Consider the following 19,737-nt stretch of genomic DNA (forward strand, 5'->3'; position numbering starts at 1 on the left):
TCTCTTTGTCCTTCTATCGGAAAATAACTAGCCTTTTGCTGAATATAACATCGCTTGTTCTTCTAACACAATAAATGTCTTATAGACGAGAAACAGTCATCCAGTATGTTAAAATCAGAGCAATGAGAATCTTAGATTTGTGTGGAAGTGGTATTCAAGTAAATAATGCATACGTATGCTGACGTCAGTGTCCTCATATCTTCCTTGATGTCACTAGACTGAGCACTTTTTCTCAGAAGCCACAGGGATGGAAAGAAATGATTCATTGAGGTTCTGTTAGTATTTTTATCCAGTGAGTGTTTAGCTGGTCTTACAGAGGGACTTGGGCTGGCTGTAGCTCAGGAGATAGAGCAGGTTATACACTGGTAGATGGTTCGATCCCTGGCTGCTCCAGTCTGCATGCCAAAGTATCCTTGGGCAACATACTGAACGCTAAGTTTCTTTCTGGAATGTGTGTGAATGTTAGACAGGAAGCACTTGGGTATAAAAAGCATAGAAAAAAGTTCTGGTATGAATAGGTCATTGAGGCATGTTATATAAAGTGTTTTGAGTGCACGAGTAGAAAAGTGCTAGTCCATTTACTTAAGTGTTTGTAGTAAATGTTTGCCATTATATCAAAATCTAATAGCACAAATTCTTCATGTTATATCCTTTATTTAAGCAATGCAAACTGATCATTTGCAATGTGGCTAATTTGGGTGGTATATGACGTTCGCCCAGATTAGAAGATCTCAACAACAAATACCATCAAATTGCTCATGACAGGATGAATTGTATTACTTTGTTGATTACGTGACCTTATAACTTCGTAGTAATCCCCTTTATTAAAAGTCAGTACTTCCCTTTATTAAATACAACATACACTGTGTTTGGTACTACTTTGTGCATGGCAATATAAAAATTTAGTGTAGACATTAAATGGTATTTGACACTGTCCCTACTGTTTTCTTATGCACAATAGTATAGAACTTTTTTATTTTCAGCTTCCTTTGAAATTAAGCACAATTCATGGAACAAAAAGCTGCATAAATATACATGAGTGAGTGAATGAGTAGTGAATCATGACTGAGTTTAAAGCTTAAAAGAATTCTTCACTAGTGAAAATGCTAACTAGTACAATGGCCATGTGACTTCTGAAGCTGCCGATGTGAGAATACTTCCTGCTTCTGATTGCCTTACCCAGGCAGCTCCTTTGGCTTAACTCTGTTTACAGTAGCAAAACCACTTCAGAAGTGTGTACTGTACATGCGACAGAATAACTTACGAAGATGGCCTGACCTGATTCTCGATATTGTCACATTTAACGGCTAATGACAAATGCCAACTTATTTCTAAAAAGCAAGGTTTGAGGTTTGCTCGTAGCCATAAGTGTTGCGCACTTATTAAAAGTGATTCAAGGAAAAGAGAAAAAAAGATACAGTAACTGGATGCTGGGAGATGTGCTAGACCAAGTCTGATACAGATGATTACACCCTGCAGCTTACATAACCTAGAGGCACAGGACATTATTGAAAAAAAAAAAAATCTCCTGGGTAAGAAAAAGTTAACACAAAACAATTTATTGCTGATTTTTTGGTGCCAAAGTGTGCCACTGGAAATCTTGTAGAATCCATAGCTTAGCATTTTTGGCAGCTCATAAATGACCAAACATGTATTCGGCAAGTCTTGCGAAAACGATATGGCTTTTCAGCATGCTGGGGGAGGAGGATGTCAACCAGAGTGCAGCAAGTTCACTAATGAACCAATGACAAACGAAGATTTTTGTAACTGAGCTTTTCAATCAATATAATGGGTTAATCAGAATATTGACAGCTCATCAATAACTTTTTCCCAGGTCACAGGGACATTTATTTCACCTGAGAGGAGATAACAGATAAGGCATGAACATAGAAGAGAAAGCTTTGATTTCATTCTCCTTAACTGCACCTATATTTCTCCCTCTGAAAGGAGTTTGTTAGCAGTCTAGTGTGCACAGTTTTCAAGATATAATTTTCAGGTTTTGTGTGATGGTACCAATATAAGTTTGAGCTGATTTAATCTTCTTTAAAATCAGGTTAAGGTCACATCAAATCTGAAAATCTGTAAAAATGTTATATTACCCACAATTTTTCATGGACCGTCTTCAAACTTCACAGCAATATTCTAGGCCTCGGGGAACATGAGTACCTAGTTTGGCTAAGCATTTGACCTTGACCAACATTGTTTGCACTCAAGGTCAACGATGACCTTGAAAAAAAATTAAAGAAACCATATCGAGTAATATATCATATTAGAGGGCTTGGTGAGAACTGGAAAATTCACTTTTTATGTTTCCAATATGATGCCCTACAAAGTCACAATGACATCATAAAGTTTCACAAAACCACACACTGCGTGAATAGATCTTAAAATCTCTTGGTAATATGGATTTCCACATTACCACTTAGTGTTCTCTCAGAGCTCTTGTTGTATACAGTATTGATTTAAATATACAGTATACAAAAAGCTAAAACAGAGATTGCATGATGCATGATCAACATGCTCCCCTAGCCAACATTAATAGACTGGGCTGACCTGGGAGGATGGCCAGCTAATGAGGCCTGATGAACACCATAAAAGCCTGCGAATGTACTCACTCAGTCACTCCCTTAAATTCACCTTACACCTCCACATTACATCTATCTGCTGCTTAAATTGCTAATATGAATATAAAAAATTCCCTACTTTGTTGAGTGTACAAGTTTTATTTGTATTTTGAAAAACTGAGACACACTTTACAAGCACATACTACTGTACATACTGTGAGAATTTGTACTTACATACTGTAGCTAATAATACAACTTTATACGGGAAATGCAGAAATAAGTAGTCTTAATTAGTAGTGCCTGGTCTGTTGGATGTCTAGTTTGATGTCAGATAATCTTTGGCCTCAGTCACGTCCTTGTTTAAAGTGAGATGAGTGGTGGCTGCCACTTTATCACTCCATCTTGTTCCGTTTCATGTGTAAACTAGTGTAACAAGACTGTTACTGCGAGCGTCCTCTAACCACAAACACAATCTTGTGTTAGTGAGGCAGCTTTACTTTTTTATGCACATACACTAACTATACAAAGACCATCTTACCAAATAGTCATGTATCTTGGTGTTAGGTTAGATAGCTTGTAAACAGGGAGCACCAATCACTGTGGTAGAGGCACTGTGTACAAGGGACCCAGGTGCCATCACACTACTGCTTAAATGAGAAGAAACTGATTAACTCACGGGCAGCAGCTGTGCCAATAAACCCCTGCAGCTGAGCAAAACTATCCTGATACTACAATCAGTCTGAAGCATTGTTTGTCGGTTAATCTTCCTATATCTTTGAGCAAGGCATTCAAACTGGGGCATCTCCTGGCCAAACACATAAGACTGTGACAGTACTCCCCAGTGTTCAAAAATAGTATAGCACACTCAGCAAAACCCTCAATTTCTAGGAAGGTTAAAAAATGCTTATCTACCAATAAAGTAATTAGCGCTGACTCCTTCTTCCGGCGTTCAGTGTTCTGCTTTGTCCATCATATGTGGTGCCAAAGCTTTGAAAAGGCAGCTTCTTTTTCATCTCCAGCCTTAGTCATCGCTCGTCATCGTCTGTAGTACCGCTACCAGGAAAGTCATTTTTTAAATAAATGCAACTCTTTCAGTGCCTCCCAGAATCCTCTCAATCTGACAGGCACCTTATGCCAAATCATCTCTTTCTGTAATGAATAGTCTGCTGGTGACTGAGTAATTTCACTCACTGGATATTGCAGTACATCCATTTAGTTTCATTTAACCACTGATTCATCCACAGAGGTTCAGACATGCAGCGATGACTGTCCCTTTTCCAACAAAGTATGCATTAACACATTTTTGCATATGTCATGTTATGAAGAATGGAAACAATAACCTGATTGACAAATTACATATAGATAATTGCTTAAAACTCATCTGCAGAACTGAAATAAGCTGAGACTCTGCCTTTAAATTGGCTATAATATGTACAATACAATTTAGGAGGAGGACTTCTATAAAGTATTCCCAATAGCAGTTTTAGATTTCTGCTTCTTCTTCCCTATGTGAGAAATTAGGTCAAGTTAAAATGCCCCCCCCCCCTCCAATGTGGCCCAGAGGAGGAGATGTCTTCATTAACTTTTGTGGCAAACTCACTGTGGAAGTACAGAAGGGTGGGTGAGCAAATGGATACATCACAATCTCTCAGCATGGCACAGGAGGCAAATACTGCCTCAGAGTGTGTGAAGTTGAGTTTTTAAACTTTATAAAGGGTTTCTCAGAAAAAAAGTCCTTCCTGAGAAAAGAGGGAAGTTATATGATGCTACAGTTCACTCTATGGCAGTAACACTGACAGGGCTTTGACATGATAACACCTCACTGTGCTAGAAGGGGATGTATTTATGATGCTGTTTGGAAAGTTGGAGAGATGTTGTCTGTAGTTGTACGTAGCAAATTTGACCACACTGCAAATATTATATTTGGCAGTGTGTCTTAAGTTGTGAATCATGAAGTGATTTTTAAAAAATAGTTTTCTTAAGTACTTTAGATACATTAATGATTCATAATGCTGGTGACTTTGCTGATACTCTTCTGTTTCCAAATACAAAACTTCTATAGAGCATGCTATTTAAGCTGCTTTAAGCTGCCCGAGACTGCTGCCTACAGTATCTGCAAGCCACATTGCAACCCACCTCTAACACAGCTGCTCCTTTCAAGCCATATTTGTCTTAATTAAGGACATATTTGACATATATTCATGAATATTATTTGTATATGGGATTCTTGCTACTGCTATCAAAGTGCCTTAAACTGACTTACACTCTATCATAAATATTCACACATATTTGCACAACACGAGCAAATACTTATTTTGTCATTTTTAGACATTTTGCCAGTAAAAGTCTGAAATCAATTTTGGGAGATTTACATTAAGGCAGATCCCAATTCACTGTAGAAATACCTGCCTATTGAGTGATTTAGGCCACAAGGTATGACCTACCTTGTCTACAAGTCTCCCTGTCTCTCAGTCTGTATGTTGGTCAGATAAGTTGTCTGAATGGGGAGCGACTATTTTTGTATCTGCTCTGCTTTCATTAATATCCCTCTGCTGGGAGACAAACTAATGAGTCCTGGCTCACTGATTGCTACATCACAACTTTTGTGCGTCACCTCAGACACTTTTTGTGCTACATCACAGCAGGCACACTTCATCACACGCTGTGAACTACATTCACCAGAAATGCAGGAGGCTATTTTAGATTGGAGTGAGATTTTATTTTTATTCTTTTTTCCCCCTCTTTCAGAGGTGGAGAACAGAGAGGAGAAAAGACTGGGAGAAATGCCCTTGCTGATATTTATATAGAGATGACATTTAGGATAGTGGGGAAATGGTATTCACCTTTCAAGAGCATTAGGTAAACCTTATCATGTCTGGTGGGAATAAGACCCAATTCTGATATTAATTCTTCACTTTTACAAAGATTTACTTTTTTCAGACATTTGATTACTTTTAAAACTTTTTAAGGTGAAAGAAAGGACAGCTCACTTGCACTTGGACCAGGGTTGGGGATGCAGTGAAAGAAAGGAGAGAATTCAGGTTGACAGAAGGAACCTTTGCAGTGAGCTTCCAGATTTCAAATGGCTGCACCAGACTTAAGACCCGAGGCATCTGGAAACAAATAAACAACAGCAGCTGGTCTCAGAAGGAAAAGTGGCCGGGCTTAGCTTTCTAAGCAGATGCTGGCTGACCAACATCTGTCATCGTCATATCAGTAAACATTTGTATTTTAGGGTGATTATATCTGAATTGAATCAAAACAAACACATTTTTAGACTATATATCTATATATGTGTATATATATATATGTATATTTGGGGGGTTGACAATTCTTTTAAGCTTTAAGTCACAATTATTGCAAAATGAAAGAGAAAAGAGGTAAGACAACCTTTCTGATCCAAAGACAGGAGAAATGTTCTCAGACAGAAGGAAGAGGGAAAAAAACACATCAAGGCAGAAAGAAAACGAGTACAACCGTTCCACTGTGGCATGAAAGCCATTTGAACAGGTGTGTAACTGATTATCCACAACCTGTTTGATGTTTTGAAATCCTGCAGGTCAGCCATTTTTAATGAGAATGAATGACTGCACAGCTTTGATTTTTGGTTTTCACCAACTGTCTACTAGGCACATTTGGGCCTATACTTTCGATCCTAATGGCTCTGTAACAGAACTATTAAATGTCAGATGTGGCCAGTTGTGGCACACCTGGGCCATATAAGGCAGACCTGTGAGTGAGTTTTGGTCACCAGACTGACTGTCAAAAAAATAGGAAAAACTGCATACATCTAAAAGTTTTCTGTCGTTCAGTTACAGGCCATGTTTAGTCTTGACTGATGGTGTTACCTGTATATATGCAGCAAGGTTTTCTATCATTTTTATGACTTGTTAGCAGGCAGTAACTGATGTGACTTCACTTTATAAAGCACTGAAAGAGATGCAAAGATGCGGGCAGGCAGGAGAAAGGAGAAAACATCGCAGGCCTAATGTTTTGTGCAAAGTGTTGGGGACAAAGAGGATCAGTGGAGAAATGCTGCAAATAAAAAAAACTGTCAGTCCTCTAAATTTTAATCTTTTATCTTGATTGCCTGGCAAGATTGCCTTTCACTCTGCTGCAGATAAAGCATGTTCAATTGGATTGAAGTGAACAGAGATAATATCCCATCAGTGGCATGAAAAGGGTTGCAGCAAACCAGAGTGGTAGATGTGTCTCCAGCCATTACCCACCTGCTGTATTAGTTATGTAACTCTACTCCACCTCAATACACCACCCGTGACAAGAGGTGACAGGAGGCTACACACACACACACACACACACACACACACACACACACACACGATCTAGTTTCCATTACTTCAGAGGACATAACATGAACTTAAATCCATTTTCAGGAGACTCACTTTAAGCATAACCATACTTAGCCCATAATGTTAACCTCAAACCAGAGCTAATATTTTCTTTAACCAAGTTTTTATTCTAAAAACAAAGAATTTCTACCAACAGAATTTTGTTCTCAAGTAGAAGTTGTTTCCACAAGCTTTGTGTCTACATAACTTAACAACATAATGGAAACGCACACAAACACTGAAGCAAGCTAATAATATGCCCCTGTGTTAAAATGCTCACAGAACATCCTCACCGCTGTCTCTGGTTTGACTGCAGTCTCCATAGTAATGGCATCTGTCTCCATGGCAACCATGTCCGTGTCACTGCTGGTGACTCAAGCTGTGCCCAAACCACTTCCTCATTGACTCTTGCGTCACTCCTCATGTAAATAATAAGCAGTAAAGCAGTAAATTAAGAGTTTATGAGAAAGACAAAGAAAACTTGTTCATTGTAACCATTTTTCTTGGCTTAATGATCTATAACATGAATTAACATGACACTTGTCATGAATAAAGCTCTATAAATATGCTCATGTAAATTCAAACTTGTACAGAAAAAGAGACAAAAAAACCTTCCTAAACCTTTTCTACGACAAACTAAGAGAACTTTTGAGTTACTTTTTTCATTTTCATTTTACAAGATGGCTGCTAGGTGGCAGGAGTTGCTTCTTGCCCTTTTTTTTGTTAGAATCTTTTTAGAACACGAATTGAAACAAAAGCAAAGTGAATATCTTTGCTTAGCCATCATCGTCTTACAAAGAGTGCCACTGTCCAATAAGAGGATTTGGCCAGAAGTGAACTAATGGAAAGGACTTATTTTCCAGAAACGACAGGAAGATTTGGTTAAAAGCACTTGTTGTGAGTAAAGCTGCCTAGCTAAAACATAGCAATACAAGTAAAGTCAGCAAATGTAACACTGCTCAGCCAGCAAATATTAGCAGACCAACATCCAAATACTCTTGCTGTATCTACTATAAAACACAATGAGGACCTGTGTTGAACATTAGCAGTTAGCAAAGTTGTGCGAACAGCAAATAATACAAATTGTTTGTGTTACACAGCATTTGAAAGGCATTGCAAGCATAAACTATTCAGCAATATTTTACTAGAAGTCTGAAACTTCATAAAGGCCTTTTAATGTTAACGAGATACTAGTAAAGACTGTCAAGACTTGTGACCACAATAGTTTGGCAGGAGGGTTGGGAGTAAAGCAGATTTGTTTGCTCGTAAATCCAGATGCCGGGTAAGATTAGGATTAGGAAACTTATTTTACAACTCTAAAGGTTTTTATGTGGATATTCAGGTTGCTCACCATGTCACACGCATTACATCTGCATTCTGACCCAATTTTTTGTTGGTCATTATCTTTATAACCATGGAGTTTTAAGCTTGTATTATAATATAAACCTCTCTGAATGGAAACATTACATAAATGCTTGAGATATGAATTGCAGCAGATGCATATTGCTGACTTGTGTCTGTATATGTTTATGATATTGAAGGATTATTGCTGCTACACATTTTTGCACTCAGTCCACAGGGCTATATGTGGACTGGCCTTGGTCCACACTCGGCTGTCATGTTTGTTTGCTTTGGTTCGGGTATAGTTTGATCAGTTTGGCTAAGAATCAGGTTCAGTTGCTGTAACTTTAGTTACTGAGAATTGTGTTTAATTTGTCTAGCTTTTAGGCAATTGGTGGCACTAGAAATTTGGTTCATCGGTTAATAGAAGTTTGTGCTGTGTAAAGCAAGGTATTGGTATCAAATTCCTGGCTTATGTCAGGTGTGAGGTTTTGGAGCAGCATTTTCAAAGTGTTACCCAGTTCTCTGTAGTTACACTTTTTCCTTGAGCCACCATACCACACTCAACTTTTATACAAGGAACAAACCCAGGAATCAGCCATAGACTTAAGATATAAATTATTCTGAAAGGGATGTGTCACAATGACTGATTCAGTCAAACCTTTTAAAGGCTGTCTGTGACCTGTTTGTCATCTGGGGTAGAGTTTAGGTTCCCAAGTAGGCTACTTCATAAGAAAACTAACATTCATAGTTTCTGAAAATATGCTTGTTTAACATGTGGATACATCTTAATTAGATAGTAGGAAAAATCAATGTCCCATGTTTAGTTATGCAAAGAACATGTTACGTTTTTTTTCTCTAAACAGTTGTTGGATGTCAGTATCAAATCCAAAATGGTTATATGGAAACAGCAGAATTCTAGGAAGTGCTGTGTGAATGCAGGAAAAAAAGGGATCTTACACATCAAAAACTTAAAAGCGATATGAATTATGCTAAGTAAATGGAACAGTATCATAGCTTTCTTCTGTCTACCAGTACTATGTTTTATTTTTCTTAAAAATTTCTTTCACTGCCTTGAATTTTTACCTTCATTGGTTTTCTGGACTGCACGCTATACTGACTTTGGTATTAATGGATGACAGTGCATCTGTGGACCAACACAGGAGATAACTGATCACACGAAACCAGTCAGCAAGCAGAAGCAAGTAACCCAAATCTGCCAGCGTCCCGTCCCACTTGAACACGATAGAAATAGCACCATTCTAGGTCGCTCTTTAATAATTGCAGAACTAACTTTCACAGTACTGTGCCCATGTAGTTGTGTGTGAGAGTGTGTGACTGTGGGTGCCTTTTTGTTGACATGTATTTCATTTGGGGGATTTTACCCTTTATTCAGTTATTTAATCACTTTTGGCATTTGTTTGAAAAACACTCAGCTTCACAAAATTAATTTTGCATGGTCGAGAATGTGTTTTAGGCTGATGTATTTGAGCGACTGTGGTGAATGTGTGTTGTCTTAGTGTGTTTTCCTTGCGGGTGTCCTGACCATTAAAAGGAAAACATCTTTCCTGTCCTGTTCTAAAAACAAGGTCGAAAGACCTCCTGCTCAAACACTTCATTATGAACTAAACCAACATGAACACCATCAACACACAAACACACACACAGGACACCTTGAAGCCAGAGAGTGGTCCCATAAAGTGCGCCGTACATCGATTTTGTGGGCTACTTTGCAACAAGATGTATGTCCCTGCTTTAAGGAGTAATCGAGTGCTTTTGTCCTTGGCCTTGTTAAATTTCTCATCTCTCTGGTCGTCTTTCGTGTGACACTGATGGGGTCACAGTGGGACACACACATACACAGCTTCAACAAACCTGACATCCTCTTCTGTTTATTTTTTCCAAACCACAAATAAAATATTAAAAATGAAAACTAGAGGAAAATCCTGCCACAAGAAATGCCAGTCGCATGCAGTCACTCGCTTACTTTAAAGTTGGTTTGAGTGTTTTATTGTACTCAGTTTATGTGATGAGATGTATAATAGTTGAAAGTGATTCATCTTAGCGACTTTTTGTCTATTTTTAATTAGAAGCTAATTTGCTGCAAGAAAAGGGTAAATAACAATCTGTACTTAAACTGAAAATCCTCTCGTAGTAATGCCATTAGCAACACTGTACACATGTCGAAACAAGGGATTGTATAAACTAAAACAACTGTAAGAATTTTAAAGCTATGAGACATACACAACACTGTACTCTGTTCACATGTAGCTGAATTCAGGTTTTATTTTTATGTGTTTGCTTACCTGCAGTGGATACAGATGGCAGGAAGTTGAAGGGAGCTATCCAGAGGAGCACAGAGACGGGGCTGGCTGTGGAGATGCCCAGTCGAACTGTTCGCCAGGCTAGCCACGAGTCCATAGAAGACAGCATGAACAGCTATGGCTCTGAAGGGAAGTAAGTAACAAATACTACTTTAATTAAACACAAATACAGCATTCTGAATTTGAAAAAACCAAACTAAGCAAAAGTCAACATAAAAAGTCCACATTTTGGTAAAATTACAAAAAACCTGCTACAAAGTCATCACATTAGGTCCTCTCCAATATGTTTTTACAGCGCTTTTTCTTTTTGTTTTACCCTCCTTCGATGGTAGTTTTTGTTGCCGTTACTTGGCTTTCTTTATTTTAGTTGTTTAGGAACAATTTCCCGTAAACTTTAGGCTGTAGATTGGATTTTTTAATTCATCTTGGTTGTTGGACAATCTATTTGGACTTTAAACTATATCAGTAAAACTACCGCAGACTATTTTGAAAATAGCACATTTTTGCAAGGATTCAAATTCAGTTCATTCAAACTTAAAATGAAGAAAGAAATATATTTTAGTGTAACAGAATTTCAGAGATTTGATTCCTTTGGTTGAGGTTTTGCAATCAGAAGATCCTGTCACACCTTTGTATTTTCAGGTTATTTTCTTCCTCATGTTCCTGTGTTTCTATTACCTGTCATACAGGAAAAAAAACAGCAATGTCTTTGATGCACAGGAAGAGAGAGAGAGCATACAGAGCACCTATGACATCAGCAGTAATAGTGTAGTACTACTGAACACACACACACGGACACATGCAGATAACTGCCAACCTGGCTATTCCTACCGTTATATAACAAGACAAGTCAGACAGACTGATGTAGGCTGGGAGGGTTTACAGAGGAAGAGGGGAGGGACGAAAATAACGAGAGGATGATTGCATCATTGAGTGTGTTTGTGTGCATATTAATATTCCATTTATATTTGGAATATGCAAATACGTTGTTTATGAGCTTCTGCTTAAAAACATGGATTACTTTGCATAGTATAGAACAAAAAAGAATACATTAGCTAGATTTTAATGATGCTAGCTTATTTATTCTTTAGTAGCAGAAGCAAATCCTTTATTAATGATGAATAAATCAAACAGAAGATGTCAGTCAGAGTCAACATACACAACTATATGAAAAGACGAAGAAGAAAAAGACAACCTAATTGATTGTTTCCTAGAAGTCCACAGTGAAGCCTTAATCACTGTGAGGTTAAAAAAATTAATGAAGGCATTACAGGCACAGATGAAAAAAAATTTAAATGACAAAGAGAGCTTTGGGAGGAAAAAGAGTGCAAGAAAATCTGTGTTCACACGAGGCTCTTTGATTTAGCTTATTCAAACTCTACAGTATTTACTGTTCTTCCATATCCAAGTCACTTTAGCAAAACACAGCACACATCGGATCACGTCATATGTTGTCTAGCTTACCTAAATGAAGCTCAGCCTTTTACCACTTATAACACACACTATTAATTTTAAAATAGTTTAAAATACAATCCCACCTGGGTCATAAACAGTGCTGATATGTATTTCTATTGAAGTGATTGTCCGACATAAAAATGTTGACATGCTACACCAAAATGTATTTTAATTGTTTTGCAAAAACAATTACCATCTTTGTTCATACTATACATGGTTGATACGACAAATGTAAACACAAGGATATCTTGGACAATAGCTCAGAACAACTCGGGTGGCCTAGGACTTTTTTCCATTTAGTGTAATTGTCATCATATTGAGGTAAGTTCAAGTGTTGTTTTTTTTAATGTTCTTTTTTGATTATTTTGGGCATTTTGTTATTTGGTTTAATATGAATAAACAGACAAGCTCCATAGTAATATGTTTTTACTTTATATTATCTTCCATTTTAAAATATACTCGTCTGATTGCCATGCTATGATTTGTTCCTATAAATTATTCTACACTTGTTCTTTTTCTTTGTCAAATACCATACAGACTGCTCCTGTATTCTGTATCATTATTTTAGCACTTTGCAAAGACAAATTAAAACCTTACATGGACAACTTATTTATGTAGATTGATTTATTTCAGATTTCCATAACAATGTCAATATGCTTGACTTGACAGCCCTAATTCTACACAAGAACAAGGAAGACCTGTTTCTCTCTTAAATCCTATGACTGGTCTTTCCCAAACTGAAATGAACATCATTTGTACGTATTTGTGTTAATTGTGTTAATAAAAAATAATTATTGTAAACATGACACACATGGAAAATTTTGGGAAATCAATTCAATAAATGCTCAAAAGATACCAGATCGCTTAGATCGTGTAACTAACTGCTGTTCCAGTATGTTCAGCTCTATTCTCCATGATTGTCTCATTTAGCTTTTTCTTTCAGTTTTTTTTTATATTAAAGCATATTAAAAATCCCTTAAATAAATTATATAAAACCAGAAACAGAAGGGGCCTTTAAAATCTGTGCATGCGCCATGCTGCAAGCAACACAACATTAAAGGGAACAACAGTTGACTCATTAAGCTGGCTGCACCACTGCATCATTTAAATCATCCGCAGCAAACCACTGCTCGTCTTCCTGTCTGTATTTCAGTCTTTACGTCAGCTGTTTGGCTCAGTCTGCTGATTGAAAAGCTCCATCATTCTCTATGCACAGTCATGAATAAGCACTTTGTTAGCTAACACCATCCAATCACACTTATGAGCTTATTGATTTATGGTGGGAGCCATTCAGGATCCAGTGAATGTGTGTGTGCACGGTGATTGTGGAAAATGAGGTAAATGGAAATGTGTTTCTTTGTGTAAGAGAGAGACACGCAACTGTGACTCTTTTTAAAAGGAGTCATCATTTTAAAAAATATCCAGGAAAAAACATGTTGACATTTTACTGGGTTCATGTTGTAAAATTATAATGTACTCCTTTTTCTCCTGACAACCAATCCTTTGTCAGCAGTGCAAAGCAGTGCTTCAGCTGCACTGTGACGCTTTAAATTTCAGTGCAGTATGTGTGGAGCTTACAATGACAATGATGACAGAAAACATAAATGTAGTTCTGTTCAAATGATATTATAACAACAGAAAGACAGATTTTTTTTTTACCAATATATTTGTAAAATCTGCAAATATATTTCCATATTTATTTAACTTTACAATTAATGACAGGTTGTTGTTGTTCTAAATTCCAGTGCATTACAAAAAACTGAGTAGTATGAGATCTTATATTTATGCTTTTCCCTAAGTTCCCATCGGTTTCCCACTTGTGGTTTACATTGAACGTCATATTTCTGCGAAACAGCAGTGTAATCCCCAGATGTGCCCCACACACTAACATAATCTAAAGCTCAGGAATTTATCACCCAGTAATACCCACTCAGCTAATGTTGTTTGACTAATATCTTTGCATGCGTATCCATGATACACATATACAAAGGTTTTTACCTCATTAGGAATGTAATTTCTTCAGTATACAAACATATTAATTGATGTATTCTGTTAATTGCATATATGCAGCACTTTAATACTTTGTATATTACATTCATGCATTATGCTCACAGAAACAAAACAAAAGAAGAAACAAAAACATGCTGTGATGTACATAGACCAGCATGCTACAACATAATGTTGATTATTACATGATAATGCAAGGTTCTGTTTGGAAACCTCCTGGCATTTGTGCATGTTACTTAAAACCCACTTAAATTTTTTTTTTTCAGATGTCATTTCTCCAAGCAGGACAATGCACCACATAAGCTGTCCAAGAATGACTCGAAGTTACACAACAAAAAGCCCAAGATCCTGATTTGGCGTCCAAACTCCCCAGATCCCAAGCGTCCATGGGATGTATACAAACAACACAGGGGAAAAGATAAAGTAACGAGATGCAAATGAGAGTTTGGGATTATCTTTCATCCCCTAAAATTGACATGTAATTACTTATTATATGCTGCCACCTGAATGTAAATTACTAATTTAAATAATTGCTTTCCTTTATTATACTGAAAGACTTCTAAATTATTTTGTAATGAAGCATTTGCATACTCGGTTTGCAGTTAGTATTAAAGGTTAGACTTTGTGCTTTTGTGTGACTTTGCTCGAACAATCTAATAACTGAAGACAAAGTCAGCATGGTCAGAGGAGAAGCAGAAGAAGAGAGGGGTATGGAAAAGAGATAAAAGTAGAGACAAGGAGAGAATGTTATCTCGTGGGGCTCGAAACAGCTGCAAACTGCATAATCTGAGAAAAAGGAGGAAAGAAAGAGACTAATGAGAGCTCTGGAGAGAAGGAGGAGAGGTGAAAGGAAAAGAAATGACAGCGAGAGAGGGATGTGTGTAGTTAATCTTTCCTGTCTTTGTTTGCTCAGTCTCTGGCTGGGAACATGGCTAATGACTTTATTTAGAACCAACACGTCCTCATAACTAAACGACAGAATGGGTTGACTGCCACTGGCTCTAAGTGGCTGTTAGAGAATGGTGAATTATGTGACATATATTACTTTCCCTACTCTCTTAAATGTTTTTTGAGTAATGAATAAGTTCTCCACAGAACCAGTAGTCACATTGCACATTTGTCGTTAAATTAAATTATTGCCAGCATCCAAGTTGTGAAAAGTTCATTGTTCAATTTTATGCATGTTTCAAGGTTGTATTACACTCACAATTGTCACTTACACCTGAGATACAGATACAATATATATACAGTATGTCTGTGTGACCTTTTACATCATGTACAGTGCCATTCACAGGCATAGGCACACAAACACTGCCTGCCTCATAGGCCTCTTTTTAAAGATACCAAGTTCCTACAGATTTAAATGAATTCTTCTAAAATGCATGCATGCATTTTACTACAAATATAGTGGCAGTCAAAAGTTTGCAGTGTGTCCAAACTTTTGACTAGTGTTTTACAAGCATCCTTTATGCAATATGCATATGTACGACTTTTAAAAAGCAACACGTTTACACATTGTACCTTGAGGTGCAGTCAACAGATGCCATATGGACAAAAGTAGTGGGCAGCACCTATTTTTAATTCAGTTGCTTTCATTTCTGTTGTCACAGATGTATAAAATATAACACCTGTCATGCAAGAATTTGTAAAACAATTGTTAAAAAAGTACCAAAGTGAGTACTAAATAGTCACAGAATTCGAGTGTGCTAATAGGATAAGATGCCTCCATTGCAACAAGTCACTTTGTGAAATTTCTTCCCTCATAGATATTCCACGATTGGCTGCAAGTGATATTATTGCAAAAGCTTTATAAACCACAGCAACTTAAGCACAACGTAAAATTCACATAAAATTACAGAGTTGGATTGTCAAGTGTTGAGGGCTACAGTGCGTAAAAGTCACCAACACTCAACTGACTCAGTAACTGGAGAGCTCCAAACTTCCTCTGGAATTAAAATCAATACAGAAATCTGCACCAGACGCTTCCAGTTCCTGAGGGTGTGATGCCATTTCTAGGTGGTCCAGTGTAGTCCAGTGTGGTCCAGTCACTTTGCTTTCTTTGGAAATTTCTTCAGTCGCTTAGCTCTAAGTTGAAAAAGTTTAACTCAGGACCTGTCTACTCCAGTGTTACCATTGTGTTTTTTTTCCTTGTCATTTGTTAAAATTACTGTACCCTGTATAGACGCCACATTGCTGCTATTCACTTTCTGCATAAATGGCCCTTTAGAGGTACAGCAGTTTGTCACCATGGTAGTGGTGGGCAGAGCGATCTAAATATCAATAGTATCAATACCATCGCTGGTATTGGTATTGGATCGATACCAGCGCAATAGGATCAGTACTTTACTTTCTTTATCTCCAAGTTCAGTGCGTTGTTCCTGTTCATCAGATAGTAGATATGTCGTGTAAACACTGCTCCTGTCATGCAGGCACACTGTGCTCCACCCCCTCCTCCCTGCTCTGCTGTGTTTAGTTTTCCTGTGATCACGTGGCTCAGCACTGAGCAGCGACATGCTGCAGTGAGTGAGAAAGTACATTACAGCTGTAAATGAAAACACTGCAAACAGTGATGCATGCTGAAAGGCTATTCTCTACTGTGGCAAAACCATCAAACTTGTACAAAGACACGAAAGACCATGAAAAAGAGAGCTTTGTCCTGGAACGAGCAGCAAAAGAAATGAAGAGAGGAGGAAGTAAATCCCTCAGACAGACCCTGACCCCCAGCACAGAGACAGAGGTCACTGTCTCAGTCCTTTCATAGAGGCAAGGATAACCTCTATGAAAACAAGCTGGTAGCTCAGATAGGGATGAAAGTAATAATTTACTCATGACTCGTGTTGGTTCTTCAGCATTACATAATGGTTAGGTGTTACTGGTCACTGTTGTTTCTTTAGTAGACTGATTACTTATCAAATATATTCAGACATTCAAATAATATATCCACAACACTGAATTTTGTTAAAGAAGTTATTCTGTTAGTGAACTATATTAATGTTTTTTAAAAATACAAGATAGCTGAAAGGTGTCTTTTTTATTGTGTTAACTAATTACAAGGTGAAAATCACAGTGATTAGGTCATTAAAATGTATAAATCATGACACACCACTGCTGCCTGGGATGTTTTTGCTACACAGTGGAGGTCCAGCTTTTAGCCTTGAGGGGTATATCTGTGTGAACTTAAACTGTAGGGATGAAAACTGACTTTTACTATGCCCCTACTTTTGAGAGTGTATTGTTATGTTTTATTTACACATCATGTTAGACTCGTAGAGCAATGGAAGAAAAGTGCTGTCGTCTATTGCCCATAGAACAAATAAACCCACACACTCACACACATATTTACTACCTGGCTGTTTGCCACCAAAGCACTTTGAGCTGATTTGTATACACATAAAAACCACACAAAATAAGGACACATGGGGTCAAACTCTAGAGCCAACATCTGAGCCTAGTTTCAGGAAGCCAATTAAAATTTTGTGAGTTTAACTAACCTGAAAGGGGAGTGATAAATGGTATTCGGTTATCAGTTTTTTCTTTCTTTCTTTTTTTTTTCAGTCCCTATCTCGTTATTCCTCTAGATTGCTTTTGTCCCTATTCTGTTACTCCTCTCTTCCATTGTCTCATTATCTTTCAGTCTTTGACTCACTTTCTTCTGCTAATTGAACTGCATTAAGCACTGTCTGGTCATGTTTAACCATCCGTGTCTTTGTCTGCCTGCTTTTTTGTTCCCTCTGCAGTCTTAACTACAGTGGCATGTGTCTGGCATCCGATGCTCAGTTCAGTGACTTCCTGGATGGGATGGGACCGGCCCAGTTTGTTGGGCGACAGACACTGGCGACAACATCCATGGGTAAGAGAAGATTGGAGTTTTAATTATTTTGCTACAGTCAATTCAATTTCTTACATTTCTGTTTCTGTAGAATAAAAACGTGTGTTCCATTTCTGATATACAGACTGGGTCAGAAAATTAAAAAGGAAAAAAAATGCTTTATACTCATAAAATTGAACCAAATGGTTTCTTAAAATCATTTTACATTGGCAAAGAAAGTGCCTCACAAATCAGAAATCTTACTGTTTTTCTCATCATCTCCAGCATTTATTCATTTCCAGGCTGTATATACAGGATATATTGCATGAAGTCTGTCCTCTACAGCAGTGATTTACTGTAAGTGGGTCAGTTTCCTCACTGGCAGCCAGACAGTGTCCTTGGCCCGACAACAGTGACAGTGACTGGACCAGCTCCACTCCAAACCTGCTGCCTGGTCCAACATTATATAATGTCAGAGAACCCAGAATAACTTGGCTTTCATCTGAGCTGTGTCACTTTCAAAGGAATACATTTGTCATTTTGGGGACATTTAGTTAAAACTTTTATTCCGAAGTTACTTCTAATGAGAGAAATTATTGCAATGTGCACGCAATTTTAATATAAAAAAATTCAGATCATTATTGGAAGAAAACACAGACGGAGCTATGTTTAGAGAGTACATATGAATGATATATTTACCTATTTACTTATTTAGCAGTAAAATCTTGGACTCTTACATGTTTTACTGTCTTTATGGCTTTTTTCTGTGAGGAGCCAGCTGACTGAGATAAATGATAGTGTTAAGACTGAACCAAAACCATTACTTATTAAAAAGAAAGCTTCAGAGATGCTTGTATTGAAGTTCACTTCATTTTGCTTAACATAATTGAAGGAGCTTGATGTTGGGAGACCAACAAGATATTTCTGAATCTGTAAATAGTTTTTATATTAAGCCTTTATATTACTATTGTATTAATAAGTAACTTACCATAATTTTTTATTGTTGGTTAGGTTTATTGCTACGGAAAACATAATATGCAGAACGTTTGGACAAAGATCAGTGTGCTCTGTGGGAAATGCTCTCACATAAGTCAAAGGATCCTTCTGTGATTGCTCATACAGTGTGACTTGCTTCTCATTCAGAATCACCTTCATAATATGACATGGCCATGGTAACAATGTGTAAAAGGCCTTTGACAAACCAGTGCAGGATGTACGTTTTTATACATGACAGATGGTTTGGACCTGTCTAGCAACTGACTTAAAGCTACCAAGTGATCTTACACAATTATGTCTCACATTCATTTTAGTATCTTCTTCTAAAACTGTTTACTAATTGTCGGGCTAATATTCAGCCAGTAACCAATGGCCACAGACATCAAAAAATAAAGAATAATCACATAAAAATGCATCTTGATTACTAAAATTCACCTCCTTTAACCTCATTTTTTCACCCAATCAGGTGATGTAGAGATTGGACTGATGGAGCGGAATGGGGGACTGGAGGTGGAGGTCGTCCAGGCCAGAGGCCTCACCATGAAACCAGGTTCAAAGGGACCTCCAGGTTTGTCTGTGATCAGTCATTGAGCTCTGTTTTTCAGAGAATGCCATTTATACCATAACATGAGGTGTTTTGAGTCCAAATTTAACATTTACAAAGTTGCTTTACTGCTGTACTCCACATGAATGCTTTACAAGCCAGCAAATAGTTTCACATACACAACAGCCTGTAGGGCATATTTAATACTAATGGGATATAGCTTCCAAAAACATACTTTTGGTGCTTGACAATATAAAAAATAGACGAGTGAAGGGGGGGAATGGAGCAGAAGCAGGCGATGCACTACATAAGTAAAAACTGCAGTTGTCTTTGCTCATGCAGTAGTGAA

At 37.5% G+C, this 19,737-nt stretch overlaps 1 protein-coding gene across 2 annotated transcripts in view; it reads left to right on the forward strand.

The window, feature by feature from the left end:
* Positions 1-19,737, forward strand: part of rims4 (regulating synaptic membrane exocytosis 4) — a 45,674-nt gene that overhangs the window by 17,187 nt on the left and 8,750 nt on the right. For both annotated transcript variants that reach the window (XM_031730814.2, XM_031730815.2), the window contains exons 2-4: positions 10,567-10,711; positions 17,778-17,890; positions 19,311-19,412. In XM_031730814.2, the coding sequence (XP_031586674.1) occupies positions 10,567-10,711; positions 17,778-17,890; positions 19,311-19,412 (360 nt within the window). The remainder of the gene's footprint in view (positions 1-10,566; positions 10,712-17,777; positions 17,891-19,310; positions 19,413-19,737) is intronic.

Source organism: Oreochromis aureus, linkage group 5, assembly GCF_013358895.1.
Source record: "Oreochromis aureus strain Israel breed Guangdong linkage group 5, ZZ_aureus, whole genome shotgun sequence".
Classification (NCBI taxonomy): Eukaryota; Metazoa; Chordata; class Actinopteri; order Cichliformes; family Cichlidae; genus Oreochromis; species Oreochromis aureus.